The 26,283-nt window shown below is 46.9% G+C and overlaps 1 protein-coding gene across 9 annotated transcripts in view; it reads left to right on the top strand.

Annotated features, from left to right (window-relative positions):
- The window catches only part of LOC142074828 (E3 ubiquitin-protein ligase KCMF1), a 96,965-nt gene that overhangs the window by 55,281 nt on the left and 15,401 nt on the right, over nucleotides 1-26,283 (top strand). For 6 of the 9 annotated variants that reach the window (XM_075135714.1, XM_075135715.1, XM_075135718.1 and 3 more), the window contains exon 3: nucleotides 22,665-22,804. In XM_075135714.1, the coding sequence (XP_074991815.1) occupies nucleotides 22,665-22,804 (140 nt within the window). Of the gene's footprint in view, nucleotides 1-4,855; nucleotides 6,090-9,962; nucleotides 12,314-22,664; nucleotides 22,805-26,283 lie in introns of those variants that run through there. The other 3 variants (XM_075135712.1, XM_075135711.1, XM_075135717.1) reach the window with 3 other exon arrangements.

The following is a 26,283-nucleotide window of genomic DNA, read 5'->3' as shown; positions in this document are numbered from 1 at the left end:
AAACTGGATCTCCTGGGCAGGTCCCTTGACCTTACTTTGTTTTATGGCAAAACCGGCCTTCAGAAGAATTTGAATTATTCTCTTCCCTTTCTCAAAAACTTCTTCTGCTGTGCTGCCCCATACAATGATGCCATCACTGTACTGCAGGTGTTCTGGAGCCTCACCCTGTTCCAGTGCAGTGTGGATCAGTCCATGGCAAATGGTAGGGCTGTGTTTCCACCCCTGGGGCAATTGGTTCCAGGTGTACTGGATGCCCCTCCAAGTGAAAGCAAACTGTGGCCTGCACTCTGCTGCCAAAGGGATTGAAAACAACACATTAGCGATATCAGTTGTGGCGTACCACTTGGCTGCCTTTGACTCCAGTTCGTATTGGAGTTCTAGCATGTCCGGCATGGCAGCACTCAGTGGCGGCGTGACTTCGTTCAGGCTATGATAGTCTACTGTTAGTCTCCACTCTCCATTAGACTTTTGCACTGGCCGTATGGGACTGTTAAAGGGTGAGCGAGTCTTGCTGATCACTCCTTGGCTCTCCAGTCGATGAATCAGCTTATGTATGGGGATCAGGGAGTCTTGGTTGGTGCGGTATTGCCTCCGGTGCACTGTTGTGGTAGCGATTGGTACCTGCTGTTCTTCGACCCTCAGCAAACCCACAACAGAAGGGTCCTCCGAGAGACCAGGCAAGGTGGACAGCTGTTTAATTTCCTCCATCTCCAGGGCAGCTATACCAAAAGCCCACCGGTACCCTTTTGGGTCCTTGACATACCCTCTCCTGAGGTAGTCTATGCCAAGGATGCACGGAGCCTCTGGGCCAGTCACAATGGGGTGCTTCTGCCACTCATTCCCGGTTAGGCTCACTTCGGCCTCCAATACAGTTAACTCTTGGGATCCCCCTGTCACTGCAGAAATACAAATGGGTTCTGCCCCTTTATAGCTTGATGGCATCAGGGTACACTGTGCACCGGTGTCTATGAGAGCCTTATACTCCTGTGGGTCTGATGTGCCAGGCCATCGAATCCACACAGTCCAGTAAACCCGGTTGTCCCTTTCCTCCAGCTAGCTGGAGGCAGGGCCCCTGTCGTTCTGGTCATCGTATTCGCTATCCGCTTCTTGTAAGTATGAGTCAGAAGCCCCTTTATTAAGGTCGGAAGTGGAATCAGCCTTTCTACTCTGTCTGGCGAACTGCCCATTGGAGACTGGAGCAGCAGTTTTCCTGGCATAACCCCCTTTTGTGGTTGTTTTCCCTTGCAACTCATGTACCCCTGCCTCTATGGTTGAGGTAGATTTTCCATCCCACTTCCTCATGTCCTCTCCGTGGTCACGCAGGTAAAACCACAGGGTGCCCCGGGGTGTGTATCCACGATATCCTCTCTCTTGAGCAGAGGGACGCTTACTCCTAATGGCTGAGACACTGGCCGGTGCAGGTGGAGAATAGGACATATCCTCTTTGAGTTGCTGGACCTCCTGAGACAGTTTCTCCACAGCAGAGACACAGGCCCGTAGGGAGGAAGAGAGACTTTCTTCATATTGCCGGAGTTGGCCAGCCAATTCATCAGGTGGGGAGTAGGACCTTTCCTTTTTGAGTTGCTGGAACTCCTGGGACAGTTTTTTGGACAGTTTCTCCGCAGCCGAGATGAGGGAGGAAGAGAGACTTTCTTCGTATTGCCGGAGTTGGCCAGCCAATTCATCCACCGTTTGTTCCTCTCAATCTTTCCAGGTCATTATTGCCAATGAGTTTGCATGTGACGCTGGTGTGCTCTGTCCAAATTTCCGCCACGTGGATTGTGTGCACTTGACTTCATCTGGGTCTTTGGATAACTGCTCGTTGTTCAGGTCACTATAAACCACCTCCAGCACGGTTAATTCCCTCAGGTACTGGATACCTCTCTCCATGGTGGTCCACTTGCCTGGGTGACATATAACGTCTTCCTTGAAGGGCTACCTTTCCTTCACGCCTGACAGCAGTCGCTTCCAGAGGCTGAGGACTTCTGCCCCTTGTCCAATTGCTTTGTCAATGCCCCCTTCCCTAGAAAGGGATCCCAGCTGTTTGGCTTCCTTCCCCTCTAATTCCAGGCTACTGGCCCCATTCTCCCAGCATCAGAGCAGCCAGGTGACAATGTGCTCGCCTGGACGAGGACTGAAGTCTTTCCGCATATCTCGCAGCTCATTCAGGGATAGGGATCGGGTGGTCGCCATCTCATTTACGGGTTCTGCCTCTTCCTCCTCCTGTTCTCCTGATGGCCCTGGTTCATTTTCATCCCTTACTAAACGAGCTGATTTTCTTGTGCATTTTCTTTTTTATATAGGGGCGACTGATGCCAGCATGGGTTGGTTCTCTGTGGCTTGGAGCAGAGTAGCTGCCGTGCCTGCCGTAGGGGTTGGGGTAGTCGCAGTGCCTGCCGTGGGGGGTGGGGTAGCCGCAGGGCCTGTTGTTTTGTCATGAGATGCAGAGACCTCTTCTTCCTCTTGGGGGTTCTGAGTGGTGTTAAACAGGGCTCAGTAGGTGTGGGCCAGGCCCCAGCACATTGTAGTGATTTGTGTCTCCTTAGAATGGCCAGGGTAACAGCATACTTTCTCCAAATATTCTACTAATTTTTCAGGATTCTGCCCTTGTTCAGGGGTGAAGTTCCAGAACACTGGGGGTGCCCACCATCCTAGGCATTTGCCCATGCTATCCCACTCGCCCTGCCACTCATAACTATCCAGCCTTGGGGCAGATCTCTGGATGACATTCTTAAATTGCTTACTAACCTTGGATAAAACCGCAACAATATTCCCAAGGAGTACCAATAGATGTATCTTAACTACCCAGGGATGTTCAAGGTACTGGCAAGTTATCTTAACGAAGGAGATGACATCATAGAGGAAGGTAGTGAGGGTGCCATTCTCTATTTCCTCCATAAAAAATCTCTCAGAGGAAGAGGTATAATTGCTAATGGTCTCCATGAGGTGGTACCCGAAATACAGTAGCGGCTTTATTACGAATCCCAAATACCAAATAACCCCCAATGCCAGCGTTTTAGTAACAAATCTCCCAGGCAAAACATCATTAATCACGGCAGAGCACAGCAGACTACAAAACCCAACTCCAATCTTGAACAGGTACAGTAAAACCAGGAGCATGGCGCAGAATAAATTAATATGTTAACAGATATAAATTCCTTAATATGTTCTAATTAATCTGTTGTTATCTCAACCCTTCGCTGCCCCACGTTGCGCGCCAAAAAGGACTGTCGTGGTTTAACCCCAGCCAGCAAAAATAAACCCCACGCAGCCGCTCACTCACCCCCCACCTCCGGTGTCATGGGGGAGAGAATCGGGAGGGCACAAGTAGGAAAACTCCCGGGTTGAGATCAAAACAGTTTAATAATTGAAATATAACAAAGTAGAACAGTAATAATGACAATAAGAACAACAACAATAACAGAATACACAAAACACGCATTGCACAACACAACCGCTCACCGACCGCTGACCGCGAGCCCCCCCACACACCTGGTTTTTATACTGAGCATGATGTCACATGGTATAGAATACCCCATTGGCCAGCTGGGTCCACCACCCGGGCTGTGCTCCCCCCTCCCGGTGCAAGCATCACCCAGCAACAGCCAAAGCATCAATGGGCCATCAATGCTCCTTTCACACTAAACCCAAAACACAGCACACCCCCCAGGCTACTGGGAAGAAAGTTAACTCTGTCCCAGCCGGAACCAGGACACTGCCCTAGCTTCTCCTGCTTGTGGCAGGGCATGGGAAAACTCCTGCCCAGCAACAACCAAAGCATCAATGGGCCATCAATGCTCCTCTCATACCAAACCGGAAACACAGCATACCCCCCCAAGCTACTGGGAAGAAAGTTATCTCTCTCCCAGCAGGAACCAGGACACTGAGTCATTTCTATCACATTGTATTTATAACACCAGTGTTGTAATTCAGGAGATACTTCCATAGCAAATCTTTACATTAAGATGATGTTGACATTGGATGCTTATTTCTTTTTATACCTGTTTTAAGCCTACAAGGCTAATGTTTTAGTAAAAACTGTTTGTAGTGATTCAAACTATATTGTTTTTGGTTTTTTTCAGCTCTGTTAGTCATTTTTTTACTTTTTTGATTTTAAAAAAAAAAGTATTGAATATACACATTATGCCACTTCCTGTATGCATTTAAAGCTCGGAACAGCTGAATATACCAATATACAGCTTCTTTCTCAGAGGTCTCTTTGAGCACAGAAGCATCTCGTTCACGTGTAATTCTCAAGTAGCTGCTTGCCCTAAGCCTGCCTTGTAATGACTTTGAAATCTATGCTCTGAGAATCCAGAGTTTGGAATGACAATTTTAAATATACAAATATTTTTTTGAAAATGTATATATCACTTAAGTTTCTAGATATTTCTTCTTGGGCTTCTTTTTTTTGCTTTTCCTTATTCATGAGTTAAAAATATTTGTGTAACAGTATATATTGATTCAATGTTCTGGTCACTATTTGAGATATATGGTTCAAACTTATTTGTCCCCTGATGACAGTTATTCTTGTATATTACATATAGGGTTAAATGGCAGCATCATCATAAACATTAAGTGTACATGATTCATAGGGAAAAGAGGACTGATGTATGCTTGCTGTGGAGCCATAAGTTAACATTCAGTGCTAAAAGTTTAAATGTAATACAATGGGAAAATTTATTGCAAGTCATTTAAGTTTTTAAAAGTCCTTCCAACCAATCTTGTGCGTGTTCTGTGCATCTAGAAAACATTTTGTTTCTTGGAAACCTCAATATTTTTCTTTGAAAGCCTCTAAGTAACCACATGTTTGGATTAGGGTGTGTTACTCATATAATTTTAAAAACCCCACTAGGGATACATGTGGACAAGTAGAGGCTTGTCTGAACAGGGGGCGTTCCCCAAGCAACTGACCCCAGACCTGCTGATTGGAAGAGACAGCAAGGGGCGGAGCCTGCACCCGGCAGCACGGGAGATTTAAGCAGGCAAAAACAATAGCCCAGCTGATTGCAACAGATGAGCATATATATTCCCAGCGGGCAGGCGCGCGGTGCGTGGCAGCATGGTGACCACCCGGCAAAAAGCAGTGTCCTCTGCTGCTCCTGAGCTTCTAGCACCCAGTAGAACCAATGCAGCCACACAGACAGAGCTCCTGTTCAGGCATGCGCCCACCCAGGTTTCCGGCTGTGGGATGTGTGAAGGGATATTCCTAGAGGTGGAAAGTGATTGCAAGCAAGACTGTGGGAGGTGTGACCAGATTGATGAACTGCTCTGCTTGGTGGCTGAGCTGCAGGAGGAGGTGAGCAGACTGAGGAGTATTCGAGAGTCTGAGAAGGAGATTGATCAATGGAGCCGTACTCTGCCATCTATGATGCATAGAAGCCAACTCAGTGTGGCAACTATGGAGGCGGGTCCTGGATCTGCTTTGTGCCAGGAGGAAGGCAGTGTCACAAGGGATAAGGAGGGGTGGAAGAAGGTTACAGCACAGAGCGGTAAGAGAAACCCCTCCTTACCCTCTAAGATAACCTTACAGAATAGGTACGAGGCCCTGGGTACGGTAGATGAAGCGCATAATGAGAAAGAGGAGGAACCTGTGCAAGCAGTCTTGCCAAGATCAGAGAGACCAACCCCTCGCAACAAGACCTGCATTAAGACCAGTGCCGAGAAGGAACAACGGCGAGTTATGGTCATTGGTGATTCCCTCCTGTGCAGAACAGAAGCACCCATTTGCAGACCGGACCCTCTTTTCAGGGAAGTTTGCTGCCTCCCTGGGGCCCAAATTAGGGACGTCACCACAAGACTGGAGAGCCTAGTTCAACCTTCAGACTACTATCCATTCCTGCTCTTTCACGTGGGTACAAATGATGTCGCAACAAAAAGTCTGAGGTCAATCAAAAGAGACTTCAGAGCCCTGGGAAGAATGCTAAAAACTTCGGGAGCACAGGTAGTATTTTCCTCAATCCTCCCAGTAATGGGGGGAGACCTTGGAAGAAACAGGCGAGACCAGGATATCAATACCTGGCTCCAGGACTGGTGCCTCCGCCAAAACTTTGGGGTTTTAAACCACGGAAGAGCCTTCAAGAGACAAGGTATGCTGGGGCCTGACAGGATCCACCTGTCCCGATGGGGAAAACACGTCTTTGGGCGTAAGGTGGCAGGGCTGATCGAGAGAGCTTTAAACTAGAATCGATGGGGGAAGGGGATACCAACAGGATTGCCGTAGGTAAACCAAGGGTTGCCCATGGCAGGGGGGTTGGACTAGATGACCTTTAAAGGTCCCTTCCAATCCAAACTATTCTATGATTCTATGGCATTGCCTGAGGGTGGACATGCTAATGGGAGCATTTATGCTGCTCCTGGGAGCACGGAGGGCTCAGGAGCGTATCTGAAATGCTTGTACGCCAACACATGCGGTATGAGAAACAAACAGGATGAACTGAAAGGCACTGGTTAGTTCCCAGAGCTACGATATCATTGGTATTAGTGAGATTTAGTGGAATGAGTCCCACAAATGGAGTGCTACAGGCTGTTCAGGAGGGATAGGCTGGGCAGGTGAGATGGAGGTGTCGCACTATATGTAAGGGAGAGGTTTGATTGTACGGCCCTTACAGTTAGTGATGATGTGGTAGAGAGCCTCTGGGTGAGGATTAGGGGGATGGAAAACAAAGGAGATGTTGTAGTGGGTGTCTACTGCCCAGCCAGGATGCTAGCACTGGTGAGTTACTCTATAGGCAATTAGGAGACATCTCTGGATCGGTAGCCCTTGTCCCTATGGGAGATTCCAACTTCCCAGACATCAACTGGGAATACCATACTGGTGTGACAAGCAAGTCTGGGAAATTCCTGAAGTTTGTGGAAGATAACTTCTTGTCACAAGTACTCAGTGAGCCAACTAGGAAAGATGCCCTCCTAGACTTGTTATTTGTGAATAGAGAAGGACTCGTGGGAGATGTGATGGTAGGTGGCTGTCTTGGCCACAGTGATTGCAAAATAATTGAGTTTAAATTTTCGGTGTAGTGAGAAAAAAGGACAGCAGAGTTGCTACCCTGGACTTCAGGAGAGCAAACTTTAAGCTACTCAGGGAGCTGCTTAGCAAAGTCCCCTGGGAATCTGCCTTTGAGGGCTTAGGAGTCCGCGAGTGCTGGTCAGTCTTTAAGAACCACCTTTTAGAAGCACAGGAGCAGGCAATTCCACTGTGTTGAAAGTCAAGCAAGCGGGGCAGAAGACCAGTTTGGCTGAACAGGGAACTCCTCGTGGAACTCAAGAGGAAAAAGAAATTGCGTGATCTCTGGAAGCAAGGTCAGGCTTTGCAGGAAGATTACAGAGCCATGGTTTGTATATGCAGGGAGAAGACACAAAAGGCCAAAGCTCAATTAGAGTTGAAACTGGCCAGTGTTGTGTCAGACAAGAAGAAAGGCTTTTTTAAGTATGTTAATAGCAAGAGGAGGTCTAAAGAATACATTGGACTGATACTTGTTGAAGATGGTCACCTGACAAATAAGGATGAAGAAAAAGCAGAGGCATTCAATGCTTTTTTTGCCTCAGTCTTTAATAATACTGATAGACCTTGGGCTGCCTGGTCCTCTAAGTTGGAGGACCACGACTGCGGGAACAGTGACTTTCCATTTGTGGACACTGAAATTGTAAGGGACCAGCTGTATCAGCTGAATGTTCACAAGTCCGTGCGACCTGATGGGATTCATCCCAGAGTACTGAAGGAGCTAGTGGATGTTACGGCAGGACCCCTCTTGATCATCTACCAAAGGTCTTGGGAGTCTGGGGAGGTCCCCGCTGACTGGAAGCTAGCCAACGTTATTCCAATTTACAAGAAGGGCATGAGGGAAGACCCAGGAAACTACAGACCTGTTAGTCTAACCTCAGTTCCTGGAAAAATTATGGAGAAGATCATACTGGGTGCTACTGAAAGGCATTTAAAGGACAATGCAATCATCAGGCACAGTCAACATGGGTTCACAAAGGGAAAGTCCTGTTTAACTAATTTAATATCCTTCTTTGATAAGGTCACCCACCTAGTGAATGAAGGGAAGGCGGTGGATGTAGTTTTTCTGGATTTTAGTAAGGCTTTTGATACTGTCCCTCACAGCATCCTTCTGGATAAGTTGTCCAACTGTGGGATGAGCAGGTACACGGTGCGCTGGGTGAAGAACTGGCTGAAGGGCAGGGCTCAAAGGGTTGTAGGGAATGGGGACACATCTGGCTGGCGACCAGTCACCAGCGGTGTTCCTCAGGGGTCAATTCTAGGGCCAGTCCTGTTCAATATATTTATCAATGATCTGGATGCAGGAGTTGAATGCACCATTAGCAAGTTTGCTGATGATACCAAAATGGGAGGTGCTGTTGACTCTCTCGAGGGACAAGAGGCCTTGCAGAGGGATCTGGATAGATTGGAGCATTGGGCTATGATTAATGGGATAAAATATAACAAGTCCAAATGCCGGATTCTGCACCTGGGACAGAGTAATGCCGGGCACAAGTATAAATTGGGAGAGGAGTGGCTGGAGAGCAGCCCTGCAGAAAGGCATCTGGGGGTGCTGGTTGACAGCAGGCTCAATAGGAGTCAGCAGTGTGCCCTGGCAGCCCAGAGGGCAAACAGCATCCTGGGGTGCATCAAACACAGTATAACCAGCCAGTCAAAAGAGGTGATTATCCTGCTGTGTTTAGCATTTGTGTGGCCTCACCCTGAGTACTGTGTGCAGTTCTGGGCCCCACAATTTAAGAAGGATGTGAAGGTCCTTGAATGTGTCCAGAGGAGGGCACCAAAGCTGGTGAAAGGGCTGGAAGGAATATCCTATGAGGAGCAGCTAAGGACTTTGGGCTTGTCTAGTTTGGAGAAAAGGAGGCTGAGGGGCGACCTCATTGCTCTCTACAGCTTCCTGAGGAGGGGAAGTGGAGAGGGAGGTGCAGATCTCTTCTCCCTTGTATCCAGTGACAGGATGCATGGGAATGGTTCAAAGCTGTGCCAGGGGAGGTTTAGACTGGACATTAGGAAGTAGTTCTTTACCAAGAGGGTGGTCAAACACTGGAACAGGCTTCCTAGAGAGGTGGTCAATGCCCGAAGCCTGTCAGTGTTTAAGAGGCATTTGGACAATGCCCTTAACAACATGCTTTAACTTGGTCAGCCCTGGAGTGGTCAGGCAATTGGACTAGATGATCGTTGTAGGTCCCTTCCAATGAAATAGTCTATTCTATTTTATTCTAAATCTGCTTGAAGAATCAAGCCGGGAAGGTGGAAGAAACTTTGCAGTTGTCGTGGTTTAACCTGGCAGGCAGCCAAATACCACGCAGCCGCTCACTCACTCCCCCCACCCCCCCAGTGGGACGGGGAGAGAATCGGAAGGGTAAGAGTGAGAAAAACTCGTGGGTTGAGATAAAGACAGTTTAATAGAAAAGAAAAAGGGAGAATAATAATGATAATGATAAAATATACAAAATGAGTGATGCACAATGCAATTGCTCTCCACCCACGCTGACCGATAACCAAGTAGCGATCGGTACTTCCTGGATCACGCCTGCCATTCATATACTGAGCATGATGTCACATGGTATGGAATACCCCATTAGCCAGCTGGGCTGGCTGTCCTGATTATGTTCCCTCCCATCTTGTGTACCTAGCTCAGTCAGTAGGCATGGGAGCTGTCCTTGGACTAGGAGGGCACTTAGCAACAACTGAAAACATCAGTGTGTTATCAACATTCTCCTCATACTAAATCCAAAACACGGCACTAGGAAGAAATTTAACCCTATCCCAGCCGAAACCAGGACAGCAGTGAAGTAGGGAGGGGGGCTGATCCAAAAGATTTTTAGGACTACTTCCAAATTGTTTGGTTTCTTTGGAGTATAGGAGACATTTCTGTTTCTATAGCTACTTTAAGTAAGAAGAACTAAAAATATATTCTTCTAGCATTTTCATGTGGCTTAATACTTGAACACTGTTCCCTTAGAACCAGTGTTAGTAAGAGGAGAAGAAAATGCTGAAGCTCGGCCCTTCAACAAGACTTTTTGTTTTATTAAACCTGGAACAGCATGAGAGGAAAGCACGTCACTGTATTCTGAACCGCAACAAGGGCTAACGGCAGAGAACACCAAAGTAGAAGTCACCTTGTTGATTTATGCAGCAGAGTAAAATAAAAAATGTTTATAAATGTCTTTCTGCTTAGGCTTTAGGAAGGATTATGATGTCGTTCTGAAAATATTTATGCCTTGTATTACAATCCTGTATGGAATGTAATGTAAGAAAGAGTATGTACAGTGTGGTTAAAAATCAGATGCTTAGAGAAAGTGTAATAACTTTTTAAAGGGCATTTTATAAATAAGGAGATCATGTGACTTAGAGGAACATAGAGGAATTTAGTAGATAAGGAAAAAATATAATTAATGCTGGAGTTAGTCTAAACTTGTTTCAGAGTTGTCAGGTTAGCTGTTCTAGTGAAACTAAAAATCACGAAGCAAAGATGTACAAGAAGGTTAAAAGAAAACATCCTGAAGGGAAACATCAGCAATATAAAACTAAATGAAAAAAGATGGAACTGGAAGGAGATGTCATTTGCCATCTATGGAAGTATGAGTGGGAAACATAAGAATAAAGAACACTGGGAGGAAAACACCTGAAGTAAGAACATAGAATGGAAGACTGTTAATGGAGGTAGATGTGTGATTACTAGAATACCTTTCCATTGACAAAAATCAGAGTTATTGCTTGCAGTCAGATTTGAATAAAAGATGCAAGGTTATGCATGTGTGAAGACTGTTTTAATGGGAATAAACTCATTGTGGTTGTTATTAGTTGATGGAGTTGGGGAGTGGACAGTAGGGAAGATGGTGAACACTTTATTTTGTGGTAAAGAGGAGGCAGGACACTGTATTTTTTTTTTTTTTTTAATTGGAAAACTGAAAGTTCAGAGGAGGTCAATATCCTCACCCCCCCCTTTAAAGATGGGGGGGGAGATGTGTCATAGGAATGATTTGTTTAAGATCCGTCTGTAGTTGATGACGAAGATGGACCTAAGGGAAGGACCTAAGTATCTCTAGTTCCATTCAGCATGCTACCCAGTAGGCAGCACTGTCTCTATATAGAAACCTGTGGAGACTATACTAGTAATCTGTGCTTGAAACCTTGTTCAAGTTCTAGTTTGTGATGGGGCAACAAACCAAATAGATTCTCCTAGGTGTCAGGGATAGCTTGGACATCTAATGAAATTAGTGTGCAGTTGTATAACTCTAAGAATACTTGCCATGTAAACCCAATACACCAGGATTTGGTAGCGGGGTGGGGGGGATGCAGGGGTGGCTTCTGTGAGAAGACACCAGAAGCTGCCCCCATGTAGGATAGAGTCAGTTCCAGCTGGCTCCAAGACAGACCCACCACTGGCCAAAGCTGAGCCAATCAGCAGTGCCGGTGGTGCCTCTGTGATAACATATTTAAGAAAGGGTAAAAAACACTGTGCAGCAGCTGTGAGAGAAGAGTGAGAAAAATGTGAGAGAAACAACCCTGCAGACACCAAGGTCAGTGAAGAAGGAGGGGGACAAGGTACTCCAGGTGCCAGAGCAGAGGTTCCCCTGCAGCCTGTGGAGGACCACACACCAGGCTCCTGGCAGGAACTGTGGCCCGTGGAGAAGAGCCTATGTAGGAGCAGGTTTTTCTGGCAGGATCTGTGGCCTATGGGGGACCCATGCTGGAGCAGTCTGTTCCTGAAGAACTGTACCCTGTGGAAAAGGACCCATGTTGGAGCAGTTCGTGAAGGACTGAATCCTATGGGAGGGACCCCACACTGGAGCAGGGGAAGAGCGTGAGGAGGAATTAGTGGCAGAGATGAAGTGTTATGAACTGACTGCAACCCCCCATTCCCCATCCCTCTGCGCCGCTCGGGGGAAAGGAGGTACAAGAATCATGAGTGAAGTTGAGCCTGGGAAGAAGAGGAGGGTGAGGGGGAATGTGTTTTTAGTTTTGTCTTTGTTCCTTACCATCCTACTCTATTTTTAATTGGCAATAAATTAAGTTGATTTTCCCCAAGTAAGAGTCTGTTTTGCCCATGACAATAACTGGTAAGCAATCTCCCTGTCTTTATCTAGACCCACAAGCTTTTCCATCTTATTTCCTCCCCATGTCCTGGTGAGGAGGGGGAGAGTGAGAGCGACTTGGTGGGCACTCAGCGGCCAGCCAAGGTCAACCTGCCACACCTGGTCAATTATTATAGTGCTTTAGGAGCTTTAAAATGCTGTGAAATATATACTAATGAGAGGTTCCTGGAGGAGCTTTAGTCATGGCTTTGAATTTCCAGAGACTTGGACCAGTATAGGAACTCATGTGAGACTGTTGGAAATGAATAAGAAGCACTAGTGACTTCCAGCTTCACCCATGTTCTTGTTTATGAGCCTAGTTGGCTCACTTCTTCTGCAAGTCAATGTGCAATCTAGTATTTCTTCTGAATGAGGATGGTGGAATTCTGAACGGTGACAGCTGTATTATTCTTCAGTTCCTAGAGTGATGCTGGGAAATGATGCTTGTTAGACATAAACTTTAAAATGCTGAATGGGCACAAACATAGGTATGCTGTCATAGCAAAGGACAGAACAGCATTGCAATAGGTTTATTTAAAGAATAGGGATGTGCATATCTAGTAGTCTCTGTAGAAATTATACTTTTTGCTAGAACAGCATAGAAGTTCAGAGCAGACGTCCCAGTTTTGGTGTTCCTGAAAAAGAATTGCTGGCAGTGAGCCACAAACTCTACATTCTAAGCTGTTAGGATGCTTTATGATTTGTATTATATGGAAGCATGTTGTTTCCTCACTATCCCTGCCATTTTCAAGGGGTTAGACTAGGCAAAGAAAGTAATATGATTTTCCTGGAAAATTGTATTAAGAACTTATATTGTGTTACTTCTGTTTAAGTCCCCAGTGTAAGTTCAGCTCAGGTGCTTATAGGGTACAAGATCAAAACCCTCCAGCTACCTTTTGCAAAAACGTGAGCTGCTTACATGAAGTTTAAGCTTAAAAATGCCAAGTCTGAGATCTGGATAGATTGAATAGAATTCAGCTTGAGGCTTGTCATGGTTTAACCCCAGCTGGCAGCTAAGCACCACACAGCTGCTCGCTCACTCCCCCCACAATGGGATGGGGGAGAGAATCAGAAGGGTAAAAGTGAGAAAACTCGTGGGTTGAGATAAAGACAGTTTAATAGGGAAAGCAAAAGCTGTGCATACAAGCAAAGCAAAACAAGGAATTCATTCACTACTTCCCATCGGCAGGCAGGTGTTCAGCCATCGCCAGGAAAGCAGGGCTCCATCACGCGTAACGGTGACTTGGGAAGACAAACGCCATCACTCCGAACGTCCCCCCCTTCCTCCTTCTTCCCCCAGCCTTATATGCTGAGCATGACGTCATATGGTATGGAATATCCCTTTGGTCAGTTGGGGTCAGCTGTGTCCCCTCCCAACTTCTTGTGCACCCCCAGCCTACTCGCTGGTGGGGTGGTGTGAGAAGCAGAAAAGGCCTTGACTCTGTGTAAGCACTGCTCAGCAATAACGAAAACATCCCTGTGTTATCAACACTGTTTTCAGCAGAAATCCAAAACATAGCCCCATACTAGCTACTATGAAGAAAATTATCCCAGCCAAACCCAGCACATTCTCCACCCCTTATTCCATACCATTTACGTCATGCTCAGGTCCCACACTATCCAATACAACCTCATTAACCACCCCCACCCCCCTTCCCATCCTTTGATATAATACACAGGTATCATTCCCTTAGTCTATGGACCACCCCCCTTAAAATGTCCATTGAGTTCATTTAGTTCATGACTTTGGGCTCCATCTGTTACGGTGGTCACTCAGGACAGGAGAGGTGGTGTGTTGCATGGAGTTATTGGGCACCAAAGCCAGCTCAGGTCAGGTCATTGCTGCACTTGCACTGCTTCTTGTAAGGCTTGTCCTCCATTGGTTCAGGTGGTTCCTGCTATAGTACTTCCTATAACATGCAACTCAAATCATGGGTTACAACAATTTAAAGGTATATCCACTACAGTCTCCACCCCTGGTCCCTTTGGGCCAGGTTATAGAGTTTAACATTGCAATGAACTCCTCCCCTTGCCCCTGCTCCAGTTTGGACTTATCCACAGTCTGCAGTCCCTTAAGGTTGTACCTGCTCTAAGTGTGGCTCTATGAGCCACAGTCTCTCCAGGGGTATACCTGCTGCAGCATAGATGTATCCACAGCCAGTCGCTTTGAGGTGCACCTGTTCCAGCGTGGCCTTATTCATAGGCCACAATGCCTTCAGAGATATACCTGCTCCAGTATGGCCTTACCCACAGCCACAGTCCCTTCAGAAGTAAACCTGCTCTAACATGGCCTTACCCATGGCTGCAGTCCCTCCAGGGGTGTACCTCCCCTGTCATGGGCTTATCCATGGCCACATGCTTTGAGGTGCTCCAGCATGGCCTCATGCACAGCCACTGACGCTTCAAGGTGTACTTGCTGCAGCATGGACTTATCCACAGCCACAGATGCTTCGAGGTGTACCTTCTCCAGCGTGGACTTATCCTTGGGCCACAATCCCTTCAGAGGTATACCTGCTGCAGCACAGACATAACCACGGCCACAGACACTTCGAGATGTACCTGCTCTGGTGTGGACTTATCCACGGCCACAGATGCTTTGGGGTGTCCTGCTCCTGCGTGGACTCATCCACAGGTCACAGTCCCTTCAACTCGAGTTCACACCGGAGTTCCAGCCTGTCCAGCACAGGAGCACAGAAATAGCAGCGATGCCCTGGCCATCTGCCAGCCCAGGCGCATCCCCATTGCTGTTATCAAAATGTTCCCAGGCACAGCAGAGTAAGACGATCAGCAGTACAGCAGCACAGCAAAAGCAAAAAGCAGCCACTAACGAGCACTAGGGTCTAATATACAGTAAGGCAAGCAAGCCCCATGGCAAGCACAGGAGCCTGTCAATTAATAGCTAAACAGCAGTAACAGCTATAAATTCAATCTAGCACATTCCAATCAAACCTGTTGTTATCTCGAACCCTTCAAGCCCCACGTTGGACACCAAAAAGGCTTTACCAGTCTTAAACTATTAGAAGATGATCCATTTAATCTTGCATGTCTTGCTAAGTCAAGTAGTGACAGCTGTGTTGGCAGCATTAGGTGTTGACAACTGGGCATCAAATCAAATCCTTTGTAATCTGCATCATCACCTGTGTGTGTTTATGGCTTTGGTATGAGGCATCAAAAACAGAATGTCCAGCTACTGCTGGATGAATTAACTGAATCCCTGCCATGGGGTCTCTGTCAGACCCAGCAGAGTGTTTCTGATTCTCAAGTAGTTAGCCCAGTAAGCACTACTTAGCTCTGTAGCTGAACACCGAGAAACTAATAAATTTGCATGAAGAAAAACAGAGAACGTGCTGTTTCTTGCTACTGGACATGGCGGCAAAAACCGCGAAGGCAAAAGCGCAGGGAGCGAGAGGGTGCCCCAGCCCCCGCCTCCCCTGAGCCGGAGGAGTGAGCTCCTGACGAGCGACAGCTCTGACTCAGCGTGGGCGGGGACAGGAAGGACGGCGGCCAAACCCCCTCAGATACAAGAGCAGCCCCCAGGGAGCGTGAGCGACCTGGAGCGCGGCGCGGCAGTTTGCGCAGGCAGGGTGTGCGGGGAAGGTGCAGCCCCCCTCCTGGCTCTAGGGGCTCGCTCAACTTAGTGGTCATCGCCCTCCCAGAAGAGGACCTAGCCATGGTTTCCACTCGGCCGAAAGCCATCGCCAGAAGAAACGTGGCGACCCAGACGGAGCCCCCACACAAACACACATCTGTCCAGGTCTCCGGCTGCAGGGAGTGCCTGAGCCTGTCACTTGTACCGGAGGGCAGCAGAGACGACGCCTGTGTGCGCTGCGACCAGGTGGATGATCTGCTCAGCCTGGTGGCAGAGCTGAAGGAGGAAGTGGAGAGGTTAAGGAGTATCAGGGAGTGTGAGAGGGAGATAGACTGGTGGAGCCACACCCTGCCATCCCTGAGGCAAGGGCAGCAGATGGAGGCTCCGCAAGAAGCAGAGGATCCCCTGCCCTCTTGCCACCAGGCAGAAGGAGGGGACCCAGGAGACGGGGGGGGAATGGGCACAGGTCCCTGCTCGGGGCGCGAGGCGAACCCCCGCCCGGCCTCCCTCACCTCAACCTTCCCAGTTGCCCTTACACAACAGATATGGGGCCCTGGAACTTGAGGGCCAGACAAATGAGGATGTAGATGAAGGTCCATCCAGGGGGTTGCTCAGGGCGAGTCAGTCAGCCCCATGCATTACGACTGCCTCCGCTAAGAAAAAAAGGAGGGTAATTGTCATAGGTGATTCCCTTCTGAGGGGGACGGAGGGCCCAATATGCCGGCCAGACCCATCCCACAGGGAAGTCTGCTGCCTCCCTGGGGCCTGGGTTAAGGACATTACTAGGAAAATCCCTGGACTGGTACAGCCCTCCGATTACTACCCACTATTGGTCATACAGACTGGCAGTGAGGAGGTTGCAGAGAGAAGTCCCGAAGCGATCAAAAGGGACTTCAGGGCACTGGGGTGACTGGTGGAAGGATCGGGAGCACAGGTAGTGTTTTCCTCAATCCCTTCAGTGGCAGGGAAGAATACTGAAGGGAATAGGAAAACACACCTGATTAACACGTGGCTCAGGGGCTGGTGCCCTCGGCGGAATCTTGGCTTCTTTGACCAGGGGGAGGTTTACACGGCACCAGGCCTGCTGGCGACAGACGGAGTTCAGCTGTCTCATAGGGGGGAAAGGATTCTCGCGTATGAGTTGGCGGGGCTCATCGAGAGGGCTTTAAACTAGGTTCGAAGGGGGAAGGGGATAAAACCAGACTCACTAGAGAAGAGCCTAGGTGCGGCACGCCAATGTCGGGGGAGAAATCGGTAGCCCAGCTCAAGTGCATCTACACCAATGCACGCAGCATGGGTAGCAAACAGGAGGAGCTGGAAGCCATTGTGCAGCGGGGTACTTATGACTTAGTCGCCATCACGGAAACATGGTGGGATGAGTCGCACGGTTGGAGTGCTGCAATGGATGGCTATAAGCTCTTCAGAAGGGACAGGCGAGGAAGGAGAGGCGGTGGGGTAGCCCTGTATGTTAGGGAGTGCTTCGACTGTCTAGAGCTCAATGGTAGTGATGATTAAGGTCGAGTGCTTGTGGGTAAGGATGAGGGGGAAGGCCAACAAGGCAGATATCCTGCTGGGAGTCTGTTATAGACCACCTAACCAGGATGAGGAGGCAGACGAAGTATTCTACCAGAGGCTGGCAGAAGTCTCCCAGTCGCTAGCCCTTGTTCTTGTGGGGGACTTCAACTTTCCGGATGTCTGCTGGAAATACCACACAGCAGAGAGGAAACAGTCGAGGAGGTTCCTGGAGTGTGTGGAAGATAACTTCCTGGCACAGCTGGTAAGTGAGCCTACCAGGGGAGGTGCCTCACTTGACCTGCTGTTCACAAACAGAGAAGGACTGGTGGGAGATGTTGTGGTCGGAGGCCGGCTTGGGCTTAGCGACCATGAAATGATAGAATTCTCGATACTTGGTGGAGTAAGGAGGGGGGCCAGCAAAACCACTACCATGGACTTCTGGAGGGTAGACTTTGGCCTGCTCAGGACACGGGTCGAGAGGGTCCCTTGGGAGACAATCCTGAAGGGCAAAGGGGTCCAGGAAGGCTGGACGTTCTTCAAGAAGGAAGTCTTAAAGGCACAGGAGCAGGCTGTCCCCATGTGCCCTAAGAAGAACGGGCGGGGAAGGCGACCGGCCTGGCTGAACGGGGAGCTCTGGCTGGGACTCAGGAAAAAAAGGAGAGTTTACCACCTTTGGAAGAAGGGGCAGGCAACTCAAGAAGAGTACAGGGATCTCGTTAGGTCGTGCAGAGAGGAAATTAGAAAGGCAAAAGCCCAGCTAGAACTCAACCTGGCCACTGTCGTGAGAGACAACAAAAATTGTTTTTGCAGGTATATTAATGACAAAAGGAGAGCCAAGGAGAATCTCCATCCTTTATTGGATGCGGAGGGGAACATTGCCGCCGAGGACAAGGATAAGGCTGAGGTACTTAACGCCTTCTTTGCCTCAGTCTTTAATAGCCAGACCAGTTATCCTCAGGGTGTTCAGCCCCCTGAGCTGGAAGACAGGGACGGAGAGCAGAATAAACCCCCCATAATCCAAGAGGAAGCAGTTAACGACCTGCTACGCCACCTGGACGCTCACAAGTCTATGGGACTGGATGGGATCCACCCGAGGGTGCTGAGGGAGCTGGCGGAGGAGCTTGCCAAGCCACTCTCCATCATTTATCAGCAGTCCTGGTTAACGGGGGAGGTCCCGGATGACTGGAGGCTTGCCAATGTGACGCCCATCTACAAGAAGGGCTGGAAGGAGGATCCGGGGAACTACAGACCGGTCAGCCTGACCTCGGTGCCAGGGAAGATTATGGAGCGGTTTGTCTTGAGGGCGCTCACGAGCCATGTGCGGGACAACCAGGGGATCAGGCCCAGCCAGCACGGGTTCATGGAAGGCAGGTCCTGCTTGACCAACCTGATCTCCTTCTATGACCAGGTAACCCACCTAGTGGATGAGGGAAAAGCTGTGGATGTGGTCTACTTGGACTTCAGTAAAGCCTTTGACACTGTCTCCCACAGCATTCTCCTAGAGAAGCTGGCGGCTCATGGCCTAGACAGGTACACTCTTCGCTGGGTAAAAAACTGGCTGGACGGCCGAGCCCAGAGAGTTGTGGTGAACGGAGTTAAATCCAGTTGGCGGCCGGTCACGAGCGGTGTTCCCCAGGACTCAGTACTGGGGCCGGTCCTGTTCAATATCTTTATCAATGATCTGGACGAGGGGATCGAGTGCTCCCTCAGTAAGTTTGCAGACGACACCAAGTTGGGCGGGAGTGTTGATCTGCTCGAGGGTAGGAAGGCTCTGCAGAGGGACCTGGACATGCTGGATCGATGGGCTGAGGCCAACTGTATGAGGTTCAACAAGGCCAAGTGCCAGGTCCTGCACTTCGGCTACAACAACCCCAGGCAACGCTACAGGCCTGGGGAAGAGTGGCTGGAAAGCTGCCCAGAGGAAAAGGACCTGGGGGTGCTGATTGACAGCCGGCTGAACATAAGCTGGCAGTGTGCCCAGGTGTCACGAATAGGTGGTTTTAAGGCCGCGTTAAGAATCACTGGCAAAGGTATTGGCAAAGGGTGATTTTAATAGAAATTTATAGAAACGTGACTTAACAGAATTTTATGGCAAGGTTCACTCTATTACTTATTACATGGATTAAGTTTACACAGGGGAAAATCATATTAGAATTGTGTTGGAATGATTTGTACAGAGATTAAGGATAAAAGGGTAAAAGGGGGACCCTCCCGTTGAGTCACGAGGTTCAGAAAAGATCCAACTGGACCCAATCTTAGTCTCAGACTTGGACAATGGTTTGTGTCTAAAGGGTTAAGGGTTTTAGCAGCAACTTAGAGTCTTACAACACTTAAACATTAATCAATTTGACAGCTATACCAAGAATTAGTCAAGTTACTACAAATACTAAAACAACTTAACTACAGATTATACTTGTTAGTAACTGTACAGATAAGCGTGCAAAAAGATCTAGATCAATCAATACGTGTATATATATGCATATGAATATGGTACCAAAGCTAAATGAAAGGCCTAGAGTTAGCTAATTTATAAAGGTATACCTGTTAAAAATTCCCCTTGAGTACCGTGAAAGACTCACGTTAAATGCTTTGGCATTTCCCAACGGGCGAAGAGTTGAGCCCCGAGAAGCGTCTCAGCCCAAAATCTCGGTGATCCTCCGAGTATCGCAAATTCGAGTTTGCGGACTCTGAGAGGCGTCCCACTCAGAGGGAGGTTCTGGATGCAGCCCGCTGCGGTCCAGGAGAGCTCAAAGGGTCTCACTTGGTACCGCTGTTTATAGGTTTGCAAGATGATTGGCTTCAGTCATCAGTAAATTTCCATTTTGGCTACTATCTGAGGTGGTCCAGGGTAGTAATTATGGTATTGTTTCACGGTAACAATGGTATTGTTCCACTTGAGCTATGATCCAGGTAGGGAAAGCTTCAGAGCTGTCAGAGATGACGAATTATTTCTTGTTTCTGTTCCCTACTTTGATCATGTAGCTAGTGTCCCTGGTACGATCAGTGTTGTTCCCCACCTTAGCCATGCAAGAGTGCTTGGTACGGCCAAGGGACGCTTAACTGCCCAACTCATACACAATGGCTAAAGCTTAACAGAAGGTTCTGAGATCGTATCGTAGCCCAGAGGAAAAGAGGGGGAGGAATGCACCACCACACCAGGTGGCCAAGAAAGCCAATGGCATCCTGGCCTGTATCAGAAATAGTGTGGCCAGCAGGAGTAGGGAGGTGATCGTGCCCCTGTACTCGGCACTGGTGAGGCCGCACCTCGAATACTGTGTTCAGGTTTGGGCCCCTCACTACAAGAAGGACATTGAGGTGCTGGAGTGTGTCCAGAGGAGGGCAACGAAGCTGGTGAAGGGCCTGGAGCACAAGTCTTATGAGGAGCGGCTGAAGGAACTGGGACTGTTTAGCCTGGAGAAGAGGAGGCTGAGGGGAGTCCTCATCGCGCTCTACAACTACCTGAAAGGAGGCTGTAGCGAGGTGGGTGTTGGTCTCTTCTGCCAAGTAACCAGCAATAGGACGAGAGGAAATGGCCTCAAGTTGTGCCAAGGGAGGTTTAGATTGGACATTAGGAGAAATTTCTTTACTGAAAGAGTGGTCAGGCCTTGGAACAGGCTGCCCAGGGAAGTGGTGGAGTCACCATCCCTGGAAGTATTTAAGAGACGTGTAGATGAGGCGCTTAGGGACATGGTGGTGTTGGGTTGACTGTTGGACTCGATGATCTTAAGGGTCTTTTCCAACCTTAATGATTCTATGATTCTATGATTCTATATTTCAAAAAGGTTGAAATATTGATGCGCTATATGGAAGCAGTTGGCAACTTTTTTCCAGACTCTGCCAAACTTACGTTTTACTCTAGCAAATGTGGCTCTTGTGCTGCATTTTTATTGAAAAGGGAGGTTTCTGTTAGAGATTTCTAAATAAGGTGAATAGAAATTCTACTTGTTGGGATTAGATCACTCCATTCAGTAAAGCAGGACAAAAAATGGTGATTGACAAAATGTTAGAGACTATATGAAAGATGTAGTTATATTATTATATGTCTTTATGTGAGTATTTACAAAGTGGGGGAGATATAAAGAGGTATGCATTGTTTCTTTATGCTTTTGGCAGGGTACCTAGCCAGAGGGCTTGGGAAGCTTTTTAGCTAGAAAATGTGAAGCAAAACGGAAGATGCAGTAGCTTTAAGGGTAATACTGTTCTGATTAATGAAGCTTATTGATCAGTGTTAAAGTACCACGTCAAAAAAAAAAAAGGGGGGGGGAGGGGGCAAAAAGCTTGTCAGCATTCAGTTTCTTCAACATTTTAGTTCAAATATTAGTGTGAAATCAGCATATTACTTGTATGATGTCAACAGTTTTAGTTTACGTATATTAAATTGAAATGAAGTTGTATGAAAATAAGTCTTATTAAAATTCCTCTGTCTTCTGTGTACCTTCTTAAAGTAATATGTCTCCTCGGTCTACAAGGACATATTGTTACATTTAGTTCTGAATTGGCTCCTTGAAATACTGGTTTTGTCTGAGGAATGCTAGTGTATTTCTGAATGAGTGCCAGGAGGTTTGCAACCAGAGAGAAGAATGTGCTAGCTCTGTGGTTGATGAAGCAAAATTGTTCTTTTTCTTCCCCATTGAGATTGTCAGATGTCCTGAAGCCATTTCCTTTAGGAAACACTATAGTTTCCAAATACCCTTAGGCTTGAAATCTAATTTAGTATGCCATCGAGTCTCCTTTAGAGAGCCTCCTTTAGAGAGCATTCTGAGCCTAAGCATCATCTTAGTGCTCTTCCTCTATAAGCAGTGAAGGAAAATTTTCCTGGAGTGATGCAATTTAGTATGAATTTAGCATGGTTTGTTAAATTTTCGTGATTGGTTTGGCTCATGTTAATTGCTAAATTAGCAGCTTAAGGGAGGCTGCTACTTTGGTAGTCAAGAAGTGCTGAAGTATTGAAACTGGTACGTAACATCTCACTCCTTTTGCTTCACTAAAATTTCCCCTTATTGTTAAACACTGGTTCAGCTACAGCACCAATATCAACATATGGAGTGCTGGTGTCACTGAGGCATTTTAAATTACGATATTTAACATAGATTTGCTGCAAGTAAGGCTGTGAGAGCACAGCGCATCTACAGTGATCTTATCTGTAGTACAAGCTCACCTATGGTAAAAAACAAGGATGGGGGAAAAGTGATGGTTCGGCAGCACCATCAGACTTTGCTCTTCCTGAATATTAGAAAGTTATGTTGTTTGCTAGTGAAAATTATGTAGTCTGTCTATTCTTTTGGAAGTTGAGTCATTGAACAACTTTATAATATTGGCATATGCACTTTGTGCAGAATTAAAATGTTTATTTTGATTAAATAATGAATGAATTTGACAGTGATTACATGCACATAGGTGTATATATAAAGAGGTTGTATAAATAAAATAATGAGCTATGCTGCTTGAAAATAACCCCTCCTAAAACATCATCTTTTTCCAGATTTGTATTATGGTGGAGAAGCTTTCTCTGTAGAGCAGCCACAGTCCTTTACTTGTCCTTATTGTGGAAAGATGGGTTATACGGAAACATCTCTTCAAGAACATGTTGCTTCTGAACATGCAGAAACATCAACAGAGGTGGTAAGCCGCTTCAGCATTGCTTTTCAATTACAATGAAAGTATATGAAAATTTCCAGGAAATGAGTATATTTTTTTTTTCTTGAAGTATGTGTTCATTTAAATGCTGACTAGGAAGGTATGTACCATACATATACACCATGCTGGTGTTTTCCCTCTTGACTCCTTGAGCTATTAACAGTCCCCAACTCAACGATCCTACATCTGCCTACAACATCACCTTTACCTCTCTACAGACTTTCTCACAGCTCTCTCTCAGCAGTCTGAGTCAAGGTTATGCAGCTGAGTCCTTGGATCCTTGGTACGCAGGCCACTAAATCCTGGTGATACAGAGAGGGTTAAACCCTTGTAAAAATAAATAGCTTTTAAATATATTGACTTTTTATAAAGTGGCCCTTGCTGTTTCCCTTTACCCCCTACCACTTCATTTTCCTGATGATTTCAACAGTAGTAATTGGTGCAGAGCAATTATACACCGTATAATAGACTACTGGAACAATTGTTTTGCTTCTGTTTTTGTCAGTAAGCGTTCTGATCTCCTCAAGTTTTTATATCTAGATGTTACTGTTGCTTGTGCCAGGTGGTCTGAAATTTTTCCGAAATGTGAGGTGACTTCTTTGCTATGTAAACAATAAAATAATAAATAACTTGGATTTTGATACTATTAGAAATGGTTTGTTCTCAGCCTTCATTACAATGTTGAGAAACTACATGCTTGCACTGCTTAGTGTTCAGACTATTTTCTTTTTAGAAAAGTCTGTAGCCCTGTTTTTAGATTTCCCTTTATGGTGCAGGGGTATGCTTTGTATTTATTTTTGAAGCCCACTTCACTAATTCAACAGTTATGTGTGTTAGCAATCCTAGATTAAATTCTTGACCAAGAAGTTTGGGTATCTTTCCAGCAGTGGGGGATATATTCATGTTTGTGTGTGAATACTGTTTATGCACGAGGAATGTATGATTATAGAAGGATGTTCAGGGAACTGTTGTCTAGTTATTTTTGCTGTAGATTCCTATAAAAATGTGAATGCTTGAGGAAAATTATTAAAATCTTAATAAGTTGTGGAGAAATGACTCATGATTTTGAACTTGTTTGTTCTGAACTCTAAGCTCTCTTCACTTCTTGAGAAATTATGTGGGGGAAGGAGAATCTCTCTCCTTAGAGCCTGCTAAGGGCCTTATGTGAAGGAGTAGTAGAGGAGGTAAAATTGGTCAACCTGTTCTGAGACTCAAAGGTGTCCTGGTCTTTCCTAAGAACATATGAACTATTGGCATATATTTCTTTATATTTAGAACTAAAACCTCAGTAATTATTATTTCTCCATTAAATGATCAAGGATAATTGTCAGCAATACAGGGCAAGTGCAGATGGACGTGGCTGGCATTATGATGATTGTTACTGTTGCTACTGGGTTTCAGTAGAGTGGAGTGATTAACAAATAAAACACAGCATTCGGGTAGAAGTTTTTTAGGGTTGCAGCTCTGAAAATTGTAAGAAATGCCATCAGATATCATCTTTGAATCAAGTTTCAGAATGAAGACATCAGTTTTCTGCTACTCAGTCACACTTAGATTCATTCTGTATTTAGTAAGGCAGCAACTAGACTGAAGTGAAAGGACCAGGTGGGGTGGGTTGACCTTGGCTGGCTGCCAGGTGCCCACCAAGCTGCTCTATCTCACCTCCCTCCCCAGCAACAGGATGGGTAGAAAATAGGGCGAAAAGCTCATGGGTCAAGATAAGGACAGGGACATTACTCACCAATTACCATCATGGGCAAAACAGACTCGAATTGGGGAAATTAGTTTAATTTATTGCCAATTAATAAGAGTAGGATAGTGAGAAATAAGAACAAATCTAAAAACACCTTCCCCCCACCCCTCCCTTCTTCCAAGGCTCAACTTCACTCCCAACTCTTCTACCTCCTTTTCCCTCCCTGAGTGGCACAGGGGGACAGGGAATGGGGGTTGTGGTCAGTTCATAACGCTTCATCTCTGCTGCTCCTTCCTCTTCACACTCTTCACACTCTTCCCCTGCTCCAGCATGGGGTCCCTCCCACGGGATACAATCCTTCATGAACTGCTCCAGTGTGGGTTCTTTCCACGGGGTGCAGTTCTTCAGGAATAGACTGCTCCTGCATAGGTCCCCCACGGGGTCACAGTTCCTGTCAGAAAATCTGCTCCAGCGTGGGCTCCTCTCCACAAGCTGCAGCTTCCTTCAGGGCACATCCACCTCCTCTGGCGTGGGGTCCTCCACAGGCTTCAGTGTGGATATGTGCTCTGATGTGGTCCTCCATGGGCTGCAGGGGGACAACCTGCTTCACCATGGTCTTCTCCACAGGCTGCAGGGGAATCTCTGCTCTGCTGCCTGGAGCATCTCCTCCCCCTCCTTCTTCACTGACCTTGGTGTCTGCAGGATTGTTTCTCTCGCATTTCCTCACTCCTCTCTCACAGCTGCTGCTGTGCAGCTTTTTTACCCTTTCTTAAATATGTTACCACAGAGGCGCTACCACCATCACTGATTGGCTCAGCTTTGGCCAGTGGCGGGTCTGTCTTGGAGCTGATTGGAACTGGCTCTGTTGGCCATGGGGGCAGCTTCTGGTGTTTTCTCAAGCCAAAAAGTGTCTTTAACATGTACAGCAAAAAAGGGAGCATGGCACAGATCAGATAAACTAATATCGAGAACAGATAAGTTAATATCGTGGTCAGCAATGGTTAAACAGCTATAATAATTATATGTTCCCTCTAATATGCTCTGGTCAAATCTGTCATTATCTCAAACCCTTTGAGTCCCACGTTAGGTGCCAAAAACACTGGTTGTGGTTTAACCCCGGCTGGCAACTAAGCACCACATAGCTGCTTGCTCACTTCCCCCCTGCCCCTAGTGGGATGGCGGGGGGGAGAATAAGAAGGGTAAAAGTGCAAAAACTTGTGGGTTGAGATAAAGACAGTTTAATAGGGAAAGCAAAAGCTGCCTACACAAGCAAAGCAAAATAAGGAATTAATTCACTCCTTCCCATTGGCAGGCCATCTTCAGGAAAGCAGGGCTCCATCACGCGTAATGGTTACTTAGGAAGACAAACACCATAACTCTGAACATCCCCCCTTCTTTCTTCCCTGTGGTTTTTATTGCTGAGCACGATGACATATGGTATGGAATATCCATTTGGTCAGTTGGGATCGGCTGTCCCAGCTGCATCCACTCCCAACTTCTTGTACATCCCCAGTCTATCTGTTGTTGGGGCAGTGTGAGAGCAGAAAAGGTCTTGATGCTGTGTGAGAGCTGTTCAGCAATAGCTAAAACATTGGTGTGTTATCAACACTCTTTTGGTCACAAAGCCAAAGCATAGCACTATATGGGCTACTATGAAGAAAATTAACTCTATCCCAGCCAAAACCAGTATACTTGTATAAATAGGGAGGTGGTGGTAATAAGAGAACAGATCTGGAAACTGTCAACTGTGATGTTTGGAGCCTAACTGGCT

The sequence above is a fragment of the Calonectris borealis genome, chromosome W (genome assembly GCF_964195595.1).
Source record: "Calonectris borealis chromosome W, bCalBor7.hap1.2, whole genome shotgun sequence".
In the NCBI taxonomy this organism is placed as follows: domain Eukaryota; kingdom Metazoa; phylum Chordata; class Aves; order Procellariiformes; family Procellariidae; genus Calonectris; species Calonectris borealis.
Note: the sequence above shows the minus strand (reverse complement) of the source record. Positions and strands in the feature narration are given on the sequence as shown.